The sequence below is a fragment of the Mustela erminea genome, chromosome 12, assembly GCF_009829155.1.
Source record: "Mustela erminea isolate mMusErm1 chromosome 12, mMusErm1.Pri, whole genome shotgun sequence".
Taxonomy (NCBI): Eukaryota; Metazoa; Chordata; class Mammalia; order Carnivora; family Mustelidae; genus Mustela; species Mustela erminea.
The window spans coordinates 28,631,389-28,652,276 of record NC_045625.1 but is presented as its reverse complement, the minus strand read 5'-3'; the positions used below and the strand labels follow the sequence as shown (position 1 = coordinate 28,652,276).

The 20,888-nt window shown below is 35.1% G+C and overlaps 1 protein-coding gene across 4 annotated transcripts; it reads left to right on the top strand.

Annotated features, from left to right (window-relative positions):
* The first annotated feature begins 308 nt into the window (after positions 1 to 308).
* On the top strand, positions 309 to 20,311 carry CYLC2 (cylicin 2). 4 transcript variants are annotated; one of them, XM_032308917.1, is made up of 5 exons: positions 309 to 369; positions 14,702 to 14,742; positions 16,234 to 16,355; positions 18,024 to 18,420; positions 18,493 to 20,311. In XM_032308917.1, exons 1-5 carry the CDS (start codon positions 353 to 355, stop codon positions 19,854 to 19,856), a joined length of 1,941 nt encoding a protein of 646 aa, XP_032164808.1. In that variant the 5' UTR covers positions 309 to 352; the 3' UTR covers positions 19,857 to 20,311. The 4 variants fall into 4 exon arrangements, with proteins under 4 accessions (XP_032164808.1, XP_032164810.1, XP_032164809.1 ...); XM_032308919.1 differs by having other exon boundaries at positions 18,024 to 19,284; positions 19,501 to 20,311; XM_032308918.1 differs by having other exon boundaries at positions 18,024 to 19,349; positions 19,494 to 20,311.
* The last annotated feature ends 577 nt before the right edge of the window (positions 20,312 to 20,888 follow it).

Below are 20,888 nucleotides of genomic sequence, written 5' to 3'. Positions count from 1 at the left end.
ACGCAGAGACTTTAACAGACACATGAATATCAGATTACTGTTGATCTTAACAGATGCTTAGCTTCATCTTTTTGTTATACCAGTCAATAGATTACATGAAAAATTCAAACAAGTTTTTTATTAAGATGTAAAATCAACTGTTATTTTTAACCCACCATTTGTATTTTGTCAGTAATAATGAGTGAAAAAAAACACAAGTCTTAGACTGAATATTAGAGAACATAAAATAAAGTGATTCCTCCTGTTTTCCCCTTTAACTCCCAGTGTTCTTGGCCTCTTTATGATGTCACTTCTCAACATCATTAATTTGAACTTACAGGGCTTAAGTCCTGGCAAATCATAGGTGGGGGAAATGTCTGTACCAAGATTGTAAGTCCTCTTGTCAAATTTGATGTTTTTAAAATAACTGAAATGTTATAGTTAGCCCTGTATTTACCCTCTTTAGAGTAAAGAGATGCTTGCTACATTATTATTATTCATTATAAACAAGAGTATGTGTTTAGCAGACACATACATTCTCAAGCCATTACAGAGGTTGTTTTGATATAAAAATTAACTAGTTCATTCATTTCAGTAAAATACAAACATAGCTTTGGATAAGGCTATTTCAAAGTGATTCTTCATTCATTTTTAGCATACTGTATTTTCTAAAACACAGAAGAAAATAACTCATAGTTCTCATTCAGGGGAACTAACATTTCCTTAGAGGCCATTTGGAAACTTATGGAATTTTTTTTTTTTTTTAAATGTCACAGTGACTGAGGAGTCTACTGACCTTTAGAGAGCATGGGTCAAGGGTGTTAAAACTTTGGTAATAATTTATTCTTGAGAAATACTGAGTTTTGCAAAAGTACTTTGCAATGAAAAGTAGATTATCCAGACAAGGGAAGTTTGATGATAGTAGTTTCCTTATGCATAATTTATGTTGTGTTGAAATGATATAGGGAAAGAAGACCTTCAATTATATGAGCCTTTTTACTATGTAGGCTTAGAATAAAGGTGAAGGCATAGAACTGTGAAATAAAAAGGGAAACTGTAACTGGTTTTCCCTTGGACAATACTTTTAAAGGAAAAATAAAACACAAACCTTCAAACTAAACAAAATGGCCTTTAATAGGCACTGGTGCTTACTTCATTACAATGCAATCAGTACTTTAATAGACAATCACCAGTGAAAGGATTCAATGCATTTGTAATGATTAAAGGCTGAGGGACTTGCTGATAATTACAAAACAATCTGCACTCTGGCATATAGCATGACAGAATTACATTGTATACTAATTACTTTAAAATGTTTAAGCACAATAAAATATTGATGGCATTACTATTATCATGAGCACTGCACAGCTTTCCAAGAACTTCAAGAGTTAAAAACATATTTTTTGTTTTGTGACTATTTCTTTATGTTGTTTTCTGGTATAATTCTAAAACTCTCATTTTATCATAGAAGGAAACTATAGTTAAATTCATAATCAAATGGCCTCAAGCACACAAAAAATTCCTTAATAACAAATTCTCATATTTAACTGGATTCAAGTGGCCACTTCCAGTTCACTTAACAGAGAATCTGAGATGCAGAAATTATTTCCTACTTTGTTTTTCCTCTGAATGCTATGACAGGACCTTAATTTTAGACTTAAATTTCTATGTCATGGCTATCAATTTATAGGTGATAAAGAAAATATTCCTTTTTGAGTTCAGTTTTCCCTCTCTTCACTTACTGTTCTTTAATACTCTTGTTCATCCAAATCTCAGCAACTCCATTTGAGTGCTTCACATTTTCTTGCCTTTTCCTCCTACTCAGGTTGTGTCAATCAACTCAATTCTTCCATTTCTAATGGTGAATCTAAGATTTCTGAAGGAAATAGGAGAGGTTTTCACAAAGACTGGGTTATCTCAAAATCTAAACTTTTTAAACTTCCAGTATTAGCTTCTGGATCACAGATTCACAGCACTTTTTTTTTTTCCTTGAGTTGCATTAATTAGGTCCTCTCTTATTATCTTGCCTAGGAATTCACCTTCATATTGAATAAAGTTTATGAGCCCTAGCACTACTGACATTTTAGGAAGAATAACTCCTTACTGGCTTGAGGAATGGGGAGAGGGTAGGGAGGTCCTTGTAAGTAGTTAGCAGCATCCCTGCCTTCTATACCCTAGATGCCACTATCAGCACTTGTGTGTGTACAACCCCCCCCACATCACCCCCAAATTGCACACATTTGTGATAAAAATACCTCAGGCATTGCAAATGAACTGGGGTAAGGGATTCATAATAAGCCCAGGTTGAGAAACACTGCTCTAGAAAATGCTAGAAAGAGACAGGAAATCTCACCATAAGGCAGTTGACCTTTGCTTTAAAAAAGAGACCCATATCCTCCATGCTATTTGTTATGCTCCACAAATAAGTGAAACCATATGATAATTGACTCTCTCTGCTTGACTTATTTCACTCAGCATAATCGAAGGGGAGGTGAACCATGAGAGACTATGGACTCTGAAAAACAATCTGAGGGCTTTGAAGGGACGGGGGGTGGGAGGTTGGGGTACCAGGTGGTGGGTATTATAGAGGGCACGGATTGCATGGAGCACGGGGTGTGGTGCAAAAATAATGAATACTGTTATGCTGGAAAAAAAAAAAAAAAGATATAACTGAAAAAAAAAAAAAAAAAAAAAAAAAAGAGACCCATAAGGCAATTGACCTTTGCCTTAAAAAAAAGAGACCTCTACAGCAAATGTAAGAGTGACTCAGGCCCCAGTCAGTCCCTGGAAAATCTTCTTTAATATTTACTTATACTTGTACTTCTGTAAGATATATTTATACATAAAGTACATAAGAATTTTATGGTTTTAATTGCCATTTAGCTGATGTAGAATCCCCAAATCCAAAATCAGCTGGCAGGATATCTTGTGATACTCACACATAATGATTGTCTATAGCCATTTTACTATTAAAATCAAACTTAATTGTGGAATATTTTTTAAATGTTAATTGTTTAATTTCTATAAATGGAAATATTAGAAAATAATTAGAAAGGAAAAATTAGAAAATATAAGTTTAAGAAAATAGTACAAATTTCAATAACAAAAAAACTTTAGAAATAAGTTTATGAAAATATATGCAAGACATATATAAGAAAACTAAAAATTTTCCTCAGGGAATTTTTCAAGGAAAGTTTTTTTTTTTCTTTTCCTTCCTTAGATTTTATTTATTTATTTGACAGACAGAGAGAGAACACAAGCGGGAGGAGTGGGAGAAGGAGAAGTAGGCTCTGTTGAGCAGAGAGCCCAATGATTGCCTCTGTGGGTCTCCATCTCAAGACCCTGAGATCATGAGCTGAGCTGAAGGCAGAGGCTTAAGTGACTGAGCCATTCATGTGCCCCATAGGAAAGTTTATATATATAAGTTTATACATATAAACTTATATATATAAACTTTATATGTATATATACATATACATATAAACTTATATATATAAACTTATAAACTTATATATATGTTTATATATATAAACTTATATATATAAATATATAGATATAGATATTTTTATTATATGTAATAAATATATATATCCTCTGATCCAAAGATATCCTTTGGATAACGAGTACCTACTAGAACAGCTAAAAGTAAAGATTAATGACACCAACAGTCAGCAACAGTGTGGGGCATCTGATCAGTTCAGCATTGGTGTTGGGTATAAAACGGTACAACCACTTTGGAATATCACTTGATATTTTTTAAAATAAAGTTGAACATATATCTATTACATGTATGATTCAGCCTTTCCACTATAGCTTAACCAAGAGAATTTCATAAAAAGACTTGGACAAAATATGTATAGCAGCTTTATTCACAATAAGCCAAAATTGAAGTAACTCAAATGTCCACCCACAGGAGGATGGAAAAATTCAGTGTGGGGTATATCATGTAATGGAATACTGTTCTGCAATCTGAAAAGGAATGAAATATTCATATATATAACATGGATGAATAAAAAATACATTAAAAAAATCCAGAAACACAAAAACACATACTGTATGATGTAATTTTTATGAATTTCAAGCATAGGCAAGGCTGTCTGTAGTAACTTAACAGCCTTTTGTGGAGGAAGGGCAGCATGGATTGACTGGAAACTAGTACAATGTAACCCAATGGTGTGGTTGAAAATTTCTGTGTTTCTTAAGGTGTTTAAATCAGGGTTACTGATAAATAAATTTAGTTCTCTTGAATTTTCACTGAAAAGAGTTTATAGGACCCCAAAATAGCCATGATCTGAATACTCTAGTCCTCACTCCCTATGTAAATTTACATGTCATAAGTAATCCAATACATTTAACCTTTAGAAATAAATAGCATTTTGCCACTCTTTCACCTAAATCTGGTTCTGCTGGTGATAGCATCTCTCCCTTTACCTCTCCAGGACAGTCAAGAAATTTTCTAGATCAGGATACATTTAGATTCAATTTTTGAAGTTTCTCATTAAAAATAACAACAAAAACAAAACAAAAAAACATTGTCAGCATCCTTTATTATTTGTTTTTCTTTTGAGAATATTGTATAATTTAATTATCTGAAAAGAAAGGGGTGTCTGGGTGGCTCAGTGAGTTAAGCCTCTGCCTTCAGCTCAGGTCATGGTCTCAGGGTCTTGGGATCCAGCCCCATATCACTTCGGGCTCTCTGCTCAGCAGGGAGCCTGCTTCCCCCTCTACCTCTGCCTCCCTCTCCACCTACTTGTGATCTCTCTCTCTCTATCAAAGAAATGAATAAAATCTTTAAAATTAAAAAAAAAAAAGAAAAAAATCTGCAACAAGTTAAAAAGGTTGTCTTGGTCTTTATTTCATTGATTTCTGTTCTGGTCTTTATTATTTCTCTTTTCCTGTTGGGTTTAGGCTTTCTTTTTGTTCTTTCCTCAGCTCCTATAGGTGTAGAGTTAGGTTGTGTATTTGAGACCTTTCTTGTTTCTTGAGAAAGGCTTGTACTGCTATATATTTTCCTTTCAGGGTTGCCTTTGTTGTGTCCCACAGATTTTTGAACCATTGTGTGTTCATTATTTTTTTCCATGAATTTTTTCAATTCTTCTTTAATTTCCTGGTTGACCCATTCATTCTTTACAGGGATGCTCTTTAATCTCCATGTATTTGGGTTCTTTCCAAATTTCCTCTTGTGATTGAGTTCTAGTTTCAGAGCACTGTGGTCTGAAAATAAGCAGGGAATTATCCGAATTTTTTGGTACCAGTTGAGACCTGATTTGTGACCCCAGATGCGATCTATTCTGGAGAATGTTCCATGTGCACTAGAAAAGACTGTGTATTCTGTTGCTTTTGGATGGAATGTTCTGTATATATCTGTATTGTTCATCTGGTCCAGTGTGTCATAAGGCCTTTATTTCCTTGTTGATGTTTTGCTTGGATGATCTGTCCATTTCAGTGAGGGGAGTGTTCAAGTCCCCTACTATTATTGTATTATTGTCGATGTGTTTCTTTGATTTTGTTATTAGTTGGTTTATATAGTAGGCTTCTCCTATGTTAGGGGCATAGATATTTAAAATTGTTCTATCTTCTTGTTGGACAGACCCTTTGATTATGATAGAGTGTCCTTCCTCATCTCTTATTATAGCCTTTGGCTTAAAATCTAATTGTTCTGATATAAGGATTGCCACCCCAGCTTTCTTCTAATGTCCATTAGCATGGTAAATTGTTTTCCACCCCATCACTTTAATTCTGGAGGTGTATTTGGGTCTAAAATGAGTTTATTGTAGATAGCATATTTATGGGTTTTGTTTTGTTTTGTTTTTGTTTTTCCTGTTCTGATACCCTGTGTCTTTTGATTGGGGCATTTAGCCCACTTACATTCAGGGTAACTACTGAAAGAGATGAATTTAGTGCCATTGTATTGCCTGCAAGGTGACGGTTACTGTATATTGTCTCTGTTCCTTTCCGGTCTACTACTTCTAGGCTCTCTCTTTGCTTAGAGGACCCCTTTCAATATTTCCAGTAGAGCTGGTTTGGTATTTACGAATTCTTTCAGTTTCTGTTTGTCCTGGAAGCTTTTTATTTCTCCTTCTATTTTCAATGATAGCCTAGCTGGATATAGTATTCTTGGCAGCATAGTTTTCTCATTTACTGCTCTGAATATATCATGCCAGTTCTCTCTGCCTGCCAGGTCTCTGAGGATAAGTCTGCTACCAAATTAATATTTTTACCATTATATGTTACAGACTTCTTATCTCAGGCTGCTTTCAGGATTTTCTCTTTGTCATTAAGACTTGCAAGTTTTACTATTAGATGGTGGGGTGTGGACCTATTCATATTGATTTTGAGGGGGGTTCTCTGTGCCTCCTGAATTTTGATGCTTGTTCCTTTTGCCATATTAGGGAAAATCTCTACAACAATTTGCTCCAATATACCTTCTGCTCCCTTCTCTCTTTCTACTTCTTCTGGAATTCCAATTATTCTAATGTTGTTTCATCTTATGGAACACTTATCTCTTGAATTTTCCCCTCGTGGTCCAGTAGTTGTTTGCCTCTCTTTTGCTGAGCTTCTTTATTCTCTGTCATTTGGTCATCTATATCACTAATTCTCTCTTCTGCCTCATTTATCCTAGCAGTAAGAGCCTCCATTTTTTATTGCACATCATTAATATCCTTTTTGATTTCATCTTGGTTAGATTTTAGTTCTTTTATTTCTCCAGAAAGGGCCTTTATTTCTCCAGGCAACGTTTCTATAGTATCTTCCATGCCTTTTTTGAGCCCAGCTAGCACCTTGAGAAACATCATTCTGAGCTCTGGATCTGACATATTACTAATGTCCCTATTGATTAGGTCCCTAGCCTTTGGTACTGCCTCTTGTTCTTTTTTTTGTTGTTGTTGTGAGTTTTTCTGCCTTGTCATTTTATCCAGATAAGAATAGATGAATGAGAGAATAAAATACTAAAAGGGTGGCAAAGACCCCAGAAAAATGTGCATTAACCAAATCAGAAGAGACCCCAAATCATGGGTGGAAGAAAGGGGGTAAAAAGAAATTCAAAATTTTTTTTTTAAAAAAAGAAAAAAATGATAAAGGAAAATATAGATGTTAGACTGGTGAATGGAACAGAGCCACCCACTTAATTTTGGGAGTACTTTAGTCTCTTAGAAGAAACTACCTTCCAAAATTTTAAGAATGAAATATATATATATATATATATATATACATATATATATATGTATATATATATATATATATATATATATGGGTAAACACAAGGGATGGAATATGACTGTAAAATGAAAATTTTTTTAAAATTCTAAAAAAGAAGTTGATAAGATAAGCTGGTTGGGAAAAGAAAGAAAAAGAAATTGTAGAGAATTTGCTGAAGCTGGAGACTAGAACAAAGCCCTGTGGTAGATTTAGGGTATATTTTGATTAGAAGTTGTATCCCAATATTTTTTAGAAGAAAAAACCCTATGTATATACAAAAAATAAAGTTAGATAAAATGAAGGATAAATATAATAATAAAGGCTCAAAAAGATTTTTTTAATGGAGGGTATTGTTAAGATAAACTCATTAAAAAACGTTAAAAGAGGGAAAAGTTTAAAAAATTAGATAAAAAATAAAATTAAAAAAATTAACTTTGCAAGTCTAAAGAATCATGGGGTGAAAGCCATGAATTCCATGCTTTGCTTCCGCCTCCTCTGGAATTCTGCTGTTCTCCTTGATAAGAGAGCTTGACCTTGGCTGGATTTCTTTCTGATCTTCCAGGGGAGGGCCCTGTTGTAATGATTCTCAGTGTCTTTGCCCAAGGCAGAATTGCACCATCCTTGCCAGGGGCCAGGCTAAGTAATCTGCTCTGGTTCGCTCTCAGGAGCTTCTGCTCCCTGAATGTTTTCTGTAGAGTTTTGGAGGATGGGAATGAAAATGGCAGCCTCCCAATTTCTGGCCCGGAGGAGTGGAGGGATTGGGGCTCCACTCCTCAGTGCACCCTCGGAGAAAAGCACTCAATCATTCCCATCTCTCTGGCCTCTGGCCATGCACCGAGCTCACCCAGACTGTGACCAAGCGTCTCTGTCTCTGGCCTGGAGTCTCCAATCCAGCAGATCACTGCTGCTCTTCCAGGGAGGTTTCCCGGGATCTGCCACTAGTGGGGTCCCTGCTCAAAGAGCAGAGGTATGACTGTGCCACGGATCACAGTTTAAGGTAACTGAGCTGAGAGCTCACTCCTTGGCTCTGTCTCTGTAGCCAGCTTCCCTGCTCTAATACCTGTGAGCTCTCTGATATTCAGACATCCCTGATCCTTCAGTGACCCTGCGGGACCTGAGACCATGCTGTCCCTGCAAGGCCTCCACCCCTGCTTAGACTCAGGAGCCATGTCCCTAGTGGAACAGACTTTTAAAAGTTCTGATTTTGTGCTCTATTGCTCCACCACTTGCTGGGAGCTGGTCCCTCCCCTTGCAGTCTATCTTCCTGTTGCTTTAGATTCACTTCTTCGCAGGTACTACCTTTCAGAAATTGATAGATTTTCTGTTTTTAGAATTGCTGCTCTTCTTCTCTTTGATGTCCTGTTGGATTTGTAGGTGTTCGGAATGGTTTGATAAACTGTCTAGCTGATCTCCTGCTACCTAATGTCATCTCAACCTGCTACTTCTCTGCCATCTTGACAATTTGAAGGTTTTTTTTTTTTTTTAAGATTTTATTTATTTATTTGACAGAGAGCAAGATCACAAGTAGGCAGAGAGGCTGGCAGAGAGTGAGAGAGGAGGAAGCAGGCTCCCTCGATCCCAGGACCCTGGGATCATGACCTGAGCTGAAGGCAGAGGCTTTAACCGCCATCCAGGTGCCCTAGGTTGTTCTTTTTTGATATAAATTGTTTCTGAATTAAGGTCTCTGGATACACACACACACACATGCACACACATAACTAATACTTCATCTTAACCAAGGTGAAATGGAAAACAGATGCCACAGAATCTGTCTTCAGGAACAGTACACACATCCTAATATTTCAATATCAATCTCAGTATCTCTGAGCCTTTTTTTTTTTTTAACTCAGGATTCTTTTTTATTCTTTTTTTTTTTTTAAAGATTTTATTTATTTATTTGAGAGAGAGACAGTGAGAGAGAGCATGAGCGAGGAGAAGGTCAGAGGGAGAAGCAGACTCCCCATGGAGCTGGGAGCCTGATGCGGGACTCGATCCCAGGACTCCGGGATCATGACCTGAGCCGAAGGCAGTCGTCCAACCAACTGAGCCACCCAGGCGCCCATCTTTTTTATTCTTTTAAAAACTGTTTTTATTTGAGCATAGTTGACATAGTTTCAGGTGTACAGCATTATGATTGGGCAAGTTTATACACTGAGCTTTGCCACCAACAAGGATAGCTGCTATGTGTCACCATAAAATGAATAGTATTATAGCATCACTGACAATATTTTCCATGCTGTACCTTTCATTTCATGACTTATTTATTCCTTAACTGGAAGCCTGTATGTCTCACTCCCCTTCACTCATTTTGCCCATCCATTCAATCCTCCTCCCATCTGACATATCAGTTTGTGCTCTGTATTTATAGGTCTGATTATGCATTGTGTTTTAGATTCCATATATGAGTGAGCTTTAAGTAAAAAAGGTAGCCATTAACATTGTGGAATGTCATGTATTCATGATGTAGAAAGGGTGCTGGGTTTAGGTTTTCCTAAATAAACATTTGAGATCATAATATAGGGAGACATCAGGGACTTTTTTTTTTAGGACAAAAATCTATTTTTATATTACTACTGGACAAGGTGTGTGGGTTTTTTTGTTTTGTTTTTGTTTTTTTTTCCTTTAAAGGAGTAAACATGTAACTGCATTTTTTTTTCTTAATCTGAAAAAATATAATCTTAGTACAGAATACACCTGTCCTTACTTTTACCTTTAACTATATCTGTGGTACATTTTCAAATGTATAATAAATTCAAAGTATAAGGACTCTCAACAATGTGGTATCTCCTTCTGTTTCATATGAAAGGAAGCAAGTATTGCCTCAAGACACTTTATCCATTTGAGGAAGATGTCTTCTATCTCTAGTTTTCTCATAGTTTGTAATTATGAATGTTATTTTTTCAAAAATTCTTTTGTACATCTTGAAATGATCAAATGAATTTTATTTGTTATTTGCAGTATTACATGGGTTGATTTACACATGTTAAACTAATCTTACATTCCACAAAGTAAATCTCAATAACCATGATGTCTGCCATTTTATATCATTGTTCAGTAAGATTACTTAGGAAGTTAAAAAATTTTTGTGTCTGTGTTAATGCAAGGTATTGGTCTATCATACTCATTTCTGGTAATGTCTTTAAGAAGTTTTGGTGTCAGAATTATTTATATTGGTCTCAGAAATGAGTTGAAACATTCTCTTCTTCCTCGTTTCTGAAAAATTTGTGTAGATTTACTAATTTTCCTTAACTTTTAATAATTTATCAGTAAAACTGGCTGGGGTCTGTTCTTTCCTTTCTGGGAAGATTTTTGATAATGGATTCATTTTATTTAATAATTATGAGTCTAGTCATATATTTATTATTTAATCATGTGTCTGTTTTGCTAAATTAGTTTTACATGGAACTCATCTATTTCACTCAAGTTGCTGAATTTATTGCTATAAAATTATTAATAATATTCCCCATTATGCTTTAAAATCTATGTAATTATAAAACTTGCATCAGTCCTGATATTGGTAATTTGTGTTTTCTCTTTATCAGTTCTACTAGGAGTTAATAAATTTTAAAAATCTTTACAAAAATCAAATTAGGGATTTTTTTACTCTAATTTTTTTCACTTTGATTCTGTCTTAAAGATTTATTGTTTATTCTAACTTTGAATTTATTTTGATATTTTCCTGATTTTAAATCAAGGATTTAAAACACTGTTTTAGGGACATCTGGGTGGCTCAGTTGGTTAAGCAGCTGTCTCTGGCTCAGGTCACGATCACAGCATTCTGTGATCCACTCCCACATCCTGCTCCTTGCTCACAGGGAAGCCTGATTCTCCCTCCCTCACTCCCCCTGCTTATGCTTACTATCTATCTGTCAAATAAATAAAATCTGAAAAGACAAACAAAAAACACCGTTTTAGGGGCACCTGGGTGGCTCAGTTGGTTATGTATCTGTCCTTAGCACAGGTCATGATCTGGGGGTCCTGGAATTAAGCCCCATGTTGCACTCCATATTTAGTGGGGAGTGTGTTTCTCCCTCTCTACCTCTACCCCCAGCTCATCCTCTTTCTTTCTCTCAATTAAATAAAATCTTTAAAGAAAAACAATTTAAAACTTTTTAATGTAAGACATTAAAGCTATTAAGTTCTCCTCTGAACTTATTGCAGTATTCTGTAATTCTTGATTCTATGTTATTATTTAGTTGCTTCTTTTTTATGACTTGTGATTTTGTTTGACTGCTGGTTATTTAGAAAGAACTATTTTTTAAAAAAATTTGGGTATTTTCTATATAATTTTGGTTTTGATTTCTAATTCAATTGTTTGGTGATTAAAGAACATGACCTAGGGATTATATAAGGTATTAATGGATCTGGCCTATGTATAATGTTTTAAATCTCAAATTTAATGATATTGCTTCATGAACTTGAAATATTTTCTCTTTCAGAGTATTTAAAACAGAGATGTTCATAACCATGATTGCACATCAAAAACTTTTTAGGAGTTTATAAATGTATATTGGCTAGATCGAAACCTAGAGATTTAGATATGGTAAGGCAAGTAATTTTTAATGCATGCTCTCAATTAAAAAACAACAACTGTGTGAACGGAGCTAGAAAATATTATGCTTAGGTGAAAGGAGTCATTCAGAGAAAGAAAAATACCATATGATTTCACTCATATGTGGATTTTAAGGAAAAAAAAAAAAAGCAAAGAAAGAGAAAGAGAGGCAAACCAAGAAAACAGACAAAACAGAACAAATTAATGGTTACCAGAGGTGAGATGGATGGGGTAATGGGTTAAATAAGTTATGGGGATTAAGGAGGGCACTTACAATGAGTACTGGGTGTTGTATGGAAGTGTGGAATCATATTATACACATGAAATTAATATTATACTATATGTTAACTAATTGGAATTCAAATACAAAATTTTTAAAACCACTGGACTAGACAACATTTTGTCAATATATCCCAATTTTTATTCAATTAAAATCACTTAATTTTTCAAAAAGTTTTCTTCATTTGAGAGAGAGAGAGAGCATAAGCCAGAATCCCAAAGCAGGGCTCAATGCCAAGACCCCAAGATCATGGCTCCAGCCAAAATCAAAAGCCAGATGCTCAACTGACTAAGCCATCCAGATGCTACCATTTTTTAAAAGATTTATTTATTTGAGGGTAGGTCAAGGGGTCAGGGGGAGAGGGAGAGGAAGAGCGAGAGAGAGTCCTAAGCAGACTCTCCACTGAGCATGGAGCCCCATGTGGGGCTGGATCCCATGACCATGAGATCACAACCTTAGCTAAAACCAAGAGTCAGGAGGCCAAACTGACTATGCCACCCAGGTGCACCAAAATCATTTAAATTTTTATAGAGTGACAAAAATGTGCCAAGTATTGTGTTGAGAAATAGAGCCTAAATAAAGATATCAAGGTATGTATTTTAATGTACTTTATTCCTCAATTTTTTTTTCAATTTGAGTATAGTTGACAATGTTATATTAATTTCAGGTGAACAACATAAAAATTAGGCTTCTTTATATATTATGCTATACTCATCACAAGTATACCTACCATTTGTCAACATACACTATTACAGTATCATTGCCTATATTTCCTATGCTGTGCCTTTTATTCTCATGCTTTAGTCATTCTATAACTGAAAGCCTCTATCTTCTACTCCCCTTCACTACCCCGCACCCCTCACCCCCAGCAACCATCACTTCTCTCTGTTCCTGATTCTGGTTCTGCTTTTTATTTGCTTGGGTTTTGTTCGTTTGTTTAGATTCTACAATGTACTTCTTTCTTAATACTTACATAATGTCAAAATAAGTAAAATACTATGTGAGCATGTATGTTTCTGTGTGTGTGTAAGCCCAAAACTCACATGTGATCAACAGGGCTTTATTTCTGTAATATAATGGGATGTTGTAAAATAATACTTCTCTATCAGATCTTAATATATGTTTCCATTACAAATTAATAAAATGAGATTTTAAAATTTATGTTTGTGAAAATAAACAAGTTTGCATAGTACTAAAGCAAATAGAAACTTTTAAATGAAAAATACCTTACAACATAGTTTTATTTCTCAGCATTCCTAGAGAACAAAAATTTTAAAAAAATTAGAATCTGTATCAACACTTACAGTGCACAATGACAGACATAGACACATACACAACACACACATTCGTTTACAGACATAAAGGTATGCCATTGACCACAATAGCCAAACTATGGAAAGAACCTAGATGTCCATCAACAGATGAATGGATCAAGAAGATGTGGTATATATACACAATGGAATACTATGCAGCCATCAAAAGACATGAAATCTTGCCATTTGCGACAACATGGATGGAACTAGAGCGTATCATGCTTAGCGAAATAAGTCAAGCAGAGAAAGACAACTATCATATGATCTCCCTGATATGAGGAAGTGGTGATGCAACATGGGGGCTTAAGTGGGTAGGAGAAGAATAAATGAAACAAGATGGGATTGGGAGGGAGACAAACCATAAGTGACTTTTAATCTCACAAAACAAACTGAGGGTTGCTGGGGGGAGGGGGTTTGGGAGAAGGAGGTGGGATTATGGACATTGGGGAGAGTATGTGCTTTGGTGAGTGCTGTGAAGTGTGTAAACCTGGTGATTCACAGACCTGTACCCCTGGGGATAGAGTATTATGCCTCCATCAGAAAGGATGAATACCCAACTTTTGTAGCAACATGGAGGGGACTGGAAGAGATTATGCTGAGTGAAATAAGTCAAGCAGAGAGAGTCAATTATCATATGGTTTCACTTATTTGTGGAGCATAACAAATAGCATGGAGGACATGGGGACTTAGAGTGGAGAAGGGAGTTGGGGGAAATTGGAAGGGGAGGTGAACCATGAGAGACTATGGACTCTGAAAAACAATCTGAGGGTTTTGAAGGGACGGGGGGTGGGAGGTTGGGGTACCAGGTGGTGGGTATTATAGAGGGCACGGATTGCATGGAGCACGGGGTGTGGTGCAAAAATAATGAATACTGTTATGCTGGAAATAAAAAAAAAAAAAAAACAAAAAAAAAAAAAAAAAAAAAAAAAAAAAAAAAAAAAAAAAGGTATGCCATTGAATGATCTAGCTTTGCTTAAATTTGAGAATATTTTGAGAATCTCATTTTGCTTAAACAATGCTTTTAAAGTGATGTCTTTGCCAAAATTCAATTGCAAGAAAATTTGGAACATGAGATAGAGAAAAATAATTCAACTATGAATTCACAATTAAAAAAAAATCTTTATTTCACATATGGCAATTTGATAATTTTTAAATGTTTCTATCTATTTTAGTTATGTTGAAGTTTGTACTAAAAACACACATTTACTCATCTGTTTTTTCTAGGATCAAGTAATCTTACATAGTAGTAGAGATCTGAAAATTCAAAATATTTCTCTAGTTGGTGATGGCAAGTGCTTACACTTGATCATTATAATAATGATCATTAAATACAGTGATTGTATGTAAATTAATTAAAACATTTCCCTCTTATTTTAATAGCCAAAAAATAAACTTTGGAACATATGATAACTACATTCCAGGTAAGAAAAAATTCAATATTTATTTTTGAAATATGATTAATTTTAGGATTAGGATTATTTTGTTTTTAAGATTTTCTTTATTTATTTGACAGAGAGATAGAAAGAGGGAACATAAGTAGGCCGAGTGGCAGGCAGAGGGAGAGGGAGAAGCAGGGTCTCCACTGAGCAGGGGGCCTGATGTGGGGCTCCATCCCAGGACCCTGGGATCATGACCTGAGCTGAAGGCAGCCATTTAACTGACTGAGCCACCCAGATTAAGATTAGTTTCAAGGATAAATGATTATTATCCTCTTTCAAGGTGATAAAGCAGTAAGTAGCTCATGGAATATCATTAAAAATCAACTTTCTCATGGACTTGGCAAACATTTTCTAAAGATACTTTGCTTTTGAATCCAACAAAGTTTAAGCAATATATTCAGCAACATAAAGGTGTTATGTTAGAAATCATACATGTTAGAAATCACACAATCAGATACTCTTATATTTGAAAAGTAGTGTAGAAACTGGATAAACAATTCACCCATGTCTGCAATGACTTCTACTACATTCATGACAGATATATCTTCCTTATAAAAATTCACTAATTTGATGTTGAAGGAATTCATATACCCAACAATTTTCCCTCGTATATTGAGCTTAAATGTGCCTTTCATTCTGTATGTTTTCATTGATCCTGTTTTTAGGAGATACACAAAAAAGGATATTATCTCTTACATGAAGTATTATACTGCACATGTTTAAATGAAATGAAAAATCTCTCTCACTCGCATTGGTACCCCAAACATCTTTTAACTATTTTATTTTTAACCATTTCCTTATAGTTTCCAGGAAACTTTTCCCTCACAGTCCCAATTCTATAGGTACACTGTATTTATAGTTTACTTCATTAATATGCCACTTATAACAACAGTGAAGTTTCTATGTGTATAGCATTTGCTCCTATACCTTGGAAAATTGCTAAAGGAAGCTTAATCAGTAACATTTAGAATCAATCATATATTTATTGAATATTTTAAAACAAGTACTGTCCGTGCTAAGTATTTTCAGGGCTACTGAAGTGTAGTTATCATGTTTTCTGATTTCAAAAAAACTATATTCTAACCAAAAGGGATCTAAAGCAAAAATCTAGACTGGGAGAGATAGAAGATTAAAAGAGGGCACGTATTCCATGGAGCACTGGGTGTGGTGCAAAAACAATGAATTCTGTTATGCTGAAAAGGAAAAAAAAAAAAGAAAGCAGTAAAGAACTTTTTTGCATTTATGTTACAGACCATATTAGTTTCACAATAATTATATAGTTTTCTGTAAAACTGATCAAAATAGAAAATAAATTTTTATTTTCATATATTGATAGAGAATTTCAAACATAACTAAATGAATGAAGGCATAATTTGTATCATTTGTTCATTCATGAAGTCTATTATCTTACTGTCACTTTAGTTCTGATGAAATTTTATTTACTCGAGAACATTTAATGTCTTCTTATTTTAGTCAGTGAATTAAGCAAAAAATCATGGAATCAGCAACACTTTGCCCTGAGATTTCCCAAACCACCAAGGCCAGGAAAAAAAAGAAGATCAAAACCATCCCAACTACGAGACAATGCAGTTCCTGTGAGTATTGGAAAGATCATGTAATTCTACTAGTGCTAAACCTGTGAAATCATATTTTATAGCTGTTATGTGCTATAGATCAGCACTGATCAATGGGATTTCTGTGATGACAGAAATATTTTATGGCTTTATATTCCAATGTGGCTATTGGACATTTAAAATGAGGCTAGTGTTGGGGTGCCTGGGTGGCTCAGTAGGTTAAGCCTCTCCCTTTAGCTCAGGTCATGATCTCGGGGTCCTGAGATCTAGCCCTGCACTGGGCTCTCTGCTCAGCAGGGAGGCTGCTTCTCTCTCTTTCTCTGCCTGCCTCTCTTGTGTTTCTGCCTACTTGTGATTTCTCTCTCTCTGTCAAATAAATAAATAAAATCTTAAAAAGATAAAATAAAATAAAATAGGGCTAGTGCAACTGAGGAATTGAATTTTATATCTCAGTTCAATTCAATTCAATTGTGGCTTTTAAATACCATATTGGAGAGCACAGTTAAAGGTAATTCAAATTCTACTACATGAAGGAAGTAGATATTTTTATTTGCATTTCATCATATAAACCTTGTCCCCTTATTTCATATTTCTTTAGTAACACCACAATATAGAAAATATGTGTCCAAGAAGCACAAAATTCTGGAGATCCTAATGTTACAGTTAGTATGAACATTCAGAAAATACCCTCCAGCTGGGGAAACTCCCTCATTAGAGTCATGGGATTATATTATATCTTGATAATGTTTTAATGCTTCCTCATTTTCTGTAATATATCATTCAGGATTCTGAATATTAGAAGTATTTCTCAATGTTTCTAGAGTCATCATGGGATATGAGAAGTTTTTAAAAAAAGTTTCACAAGATAAGACTATCATCAACTCTTGCTTATGTTAGGTAATGTTTACAATTAGTAGTGATCCTAGCTTATTCTGTCATTTCACACTCTTTGTTTTTCCTTTCTTTCTTTATTATTCAATTTATTTTTCCATTGTTTGTTAACATCACTTCCAAAGTTTGTTACTTTTGCACTTGAGATTTTGCAAGCACTTGGTTAGAAGTTGAAAAAAAAATGCACCATTCTGCACAAAGTTATGTGCACCAAATGTTACAGCTTTTATTATTGTAGCTTCCTATCTGATAATACTCAATTTATATTTTGCTTAGTCAGAATTTCAGGTTTTTCTTTTAACTACAGGTAGCATTTCAAATTCCAGAGACCTTGAATGTGATAATAGAGACCAGGACATGCCGGAACAGGAAACTATTACCCTTAGTTTCTGAGTTAGCCTAGGAATGGAAAGTGGGCCAGATATTTTTTTGGGGGGGCGGGGGCAGATATTCTAAGAATTCTTGAGAACACCAAGGTGGGTGGAAAGCCTTTTCTGATTGTGAAGAAAGATTCTGATATGACATTAGTTAGTCCTCACTATCAATTTTAACATAATGGCTTGAGGGAATTATGAAGATCCTCTAAATTGAAATAGGCCCACAATGAGACATGACTACCCATTAGTCCAAAAAAGAATGAAATTGGAAAAGCAGAGTAAACTATGACATCTACAATTTATCCACTATTTATCAAAATCTAAAATCTTTTAATGGTTGAAGTTAAAATGCATTTGGTATGTGGTAATAAAAAATGTGTAACATACAAATTGTTCATTCTTATTCTAACCAATATTCCAGATATATGATTCAGAAAAAATAAAAGAAGTTTCTAAGAGACCCTTATGGATGCACAGTTCTTTAATGAGAATTTCTGAGAGACCATCTGAATATTTAGCTGCCAGGAGGCAGCGTCCATATAAACCCACCCATCAGCCAAAAGAAGATACTAAGGTAACAGATGTAGAAAAACCTGTATATCCAGAAACACCTAAGAAAGGTAAAGAAGACAAGCAAGAAGACACGAAGGACATATCAGAGTCAGAAACAGAACCCACAGTTTTAAAGGAGCCAAAAATAACTAAGAAAGAGTCAAAGAAAGATAAAGATATAGAAACAGGAACTAGAGATGAAAAAGATGTTGCAAAAACAGATGCCAAAAAAGAAAGAAAAGCTTCAAAGGAGGGTAAGGAGTCAGGTACAGAATCTGAAGCTGAACAGAAAGATGTCAAGAAAGAGAAGAAAGTCTCAAAGAAGGACAAGGAGTCAGGTACAGAATCTGAAGATGGAAAGAAAGATGTCAAGAAAGAGAAGAAAGTCTCAAAGAAGGACAAGGAGTCAGGTACAGAATCTGAAGATGGAAAGAAAGATGTCAAGAAAGAGAAGAAAGTCTCAAAGAAGGACAAGGAGTCAGGTACAGAATCTGAAGCTGAACAGAAAGATGCCAAGAAAGAGAAGAAAGCCCCAAAGAAGGGCAAGGAGTCAGGTACAGAATCTGAAGCTGAACAGAAAGATGTCAAGAAAGAGAAGAAAGTCTCAAAGAAGGACAAGGAGTCAGGTACAGAATCTGAAGATGGAAAGAAAGATGTCAAGAAAGAGAAGAAAGTCTCAAAGAAGGACAAGGAGTCAGGTACAGAATCTGAAGCTGAACAGAAAGATGTCAAGAAAGAGAAGAAAGCCCCAAAGAAGGGCAAGGAGTCAGGTACAGAATCTGAAGCTGAACAGAAAGATGTCAAGAAAGAGAAGAAAGTCTCAAAGAAGGACAAGGAGTCAGGTACAGAATCTGAAGCTGAACAGAAAGATGCCAAGAAAGAGAAGAAAGCCCCAAAGAAGGGCAAGGAGTCAGGTACAGAATCTGAAGCTGAACAGAAAGATGTCAAGAAAGAGAAGAAAGCCCCAAAGAAGGGCAAGGAGTCAGGTACAGAATCTGAAGCTGAACAGAAAGATGCCAAGAAAGAGAAGAAAGCCTCAAAGAAGGACAAGGAGTCAGGTACAGAATCTGAAGCTGAACAGAAAGATGCCAAGAAAGAGAAGAAAGCCCCAAAGAAGGGCAAGGAGTCAGGTACAGAATCTGAAGCTGAAAAGAAAGATGACAAGAAAGAAAAGAAAGGCTCAAAGAAGGGCAAGGAGTCAGGTGCAGAACCTGAAGCTGAACAGAAAGATGCCAAGAAAGAGAAGAAACCTTCAAAGAAGGACAAGGGATCAGGTGCAGAATCTGAGGATGAAAAGAAAGATGCCAAGAAAGAGAAGAAAGCTTCAAAGAAGGGCAAGGAGTCAGGTACAGAATCTGAAGCTGAAAAGAAAGATGCCAAGAAAGATGCCAAGAAAGACAAGAAGGCCCCAAAGAAGGACAAAGGGTCTACAGAATCTGAAGATGCAAAGAAGGATAAGGATGGGAAAAAAGATACAAAAAAAACAGGAGAGAAAGATGACCAATCGAAAGACAAGAAAGATGCAAAGAAAAAGGGGAGTAAAAAAGGTAAGAAAGATGAAAAGAAGGCCAGTGGGACAGATACTGAATCAAAGGATGGTGCCAAAAAAGATGCCAAGAAGGATGCCAAGAAGGATGCCAAGAAGGATGCCAAGAAGGATGCCAAGAAAGATGTCAAGAAGGATGCCAAGAAGGGCAAATAAACCTTGAATAATAATTCAAAAGCATTTGATAACAATTGTAGTAGTCTGAAACTGAATATGAGTGACAAGGGAATTCAAAGAATCAAATAATTTTTTTTAAATGGGGCAAAGAAGAATATAAAGCAAGACCCAGAAAAGCATCATAAAATATAAGATATGAAAAATTAAAAGTGATGAATCATTGAAGGACTCGGATGATACCTATGACAAGTTTGGGGATATGAAAGATTCAATGAAAGATCCCTAGAAAGGTTAAAGGAAGAATATTCAAATCAGGATGCAGAAGTTAATGACACTGGATCTGTGGATGAAAAAACAGTAATAAAAAATAAACAAATAAATAAAGACTCCAAAATAATCCAAGGAGGCGGATGTTCAATCTACAGAATCAAATAGTCTGAAGCTGCATCCACAGATTTAAATACCATAGGTGTAATGAGAGAATCAAAAAAAAATCAGAAACTGCACTTGCAAATAAATACAAATACAAATTGAAGGTAGCATTTCTTTAAAAAGAAAGAAAAAGAAAGAAAGAAAATATGGTTTCCTTGTGAACCTACCACCATCCCTGAAGTATAAACAGCCATAACCAGGTTGATGGATGTTGAATGTTCCACTTCCAAGCCAAGATAAACATACTTGGTAAGTTAGTTTTGTTTAATAATAAGCCAAATTGGATTAAACAATAATTGAGTCAATTTAAAGTCTGAATTGAAACCTGCCATTCTTATAAAAATCTGTGGAATCTGTTCACTATGTTTTTATTGGAATTTGGCAAAATGCAGTAGCATTTACTTTGGGCTTTCTCATTAACAAGAAATTACTTGTGAATTTGGTGAGAATACATTAGAATGAAGACCTTAAAAGTATCAATGAAAAACTTAAGTAGAACTATTTATCATGAGCGAGGAGACTGATTTATGATACATCTTAACTTTAACAACTACTTACTTATCAAGATATTTTTTTTTCTCCTCAAACAGAAAATAGTAGCCAAGTTCTCTCCATTTAAGACAGGATGTAAACCAAAAA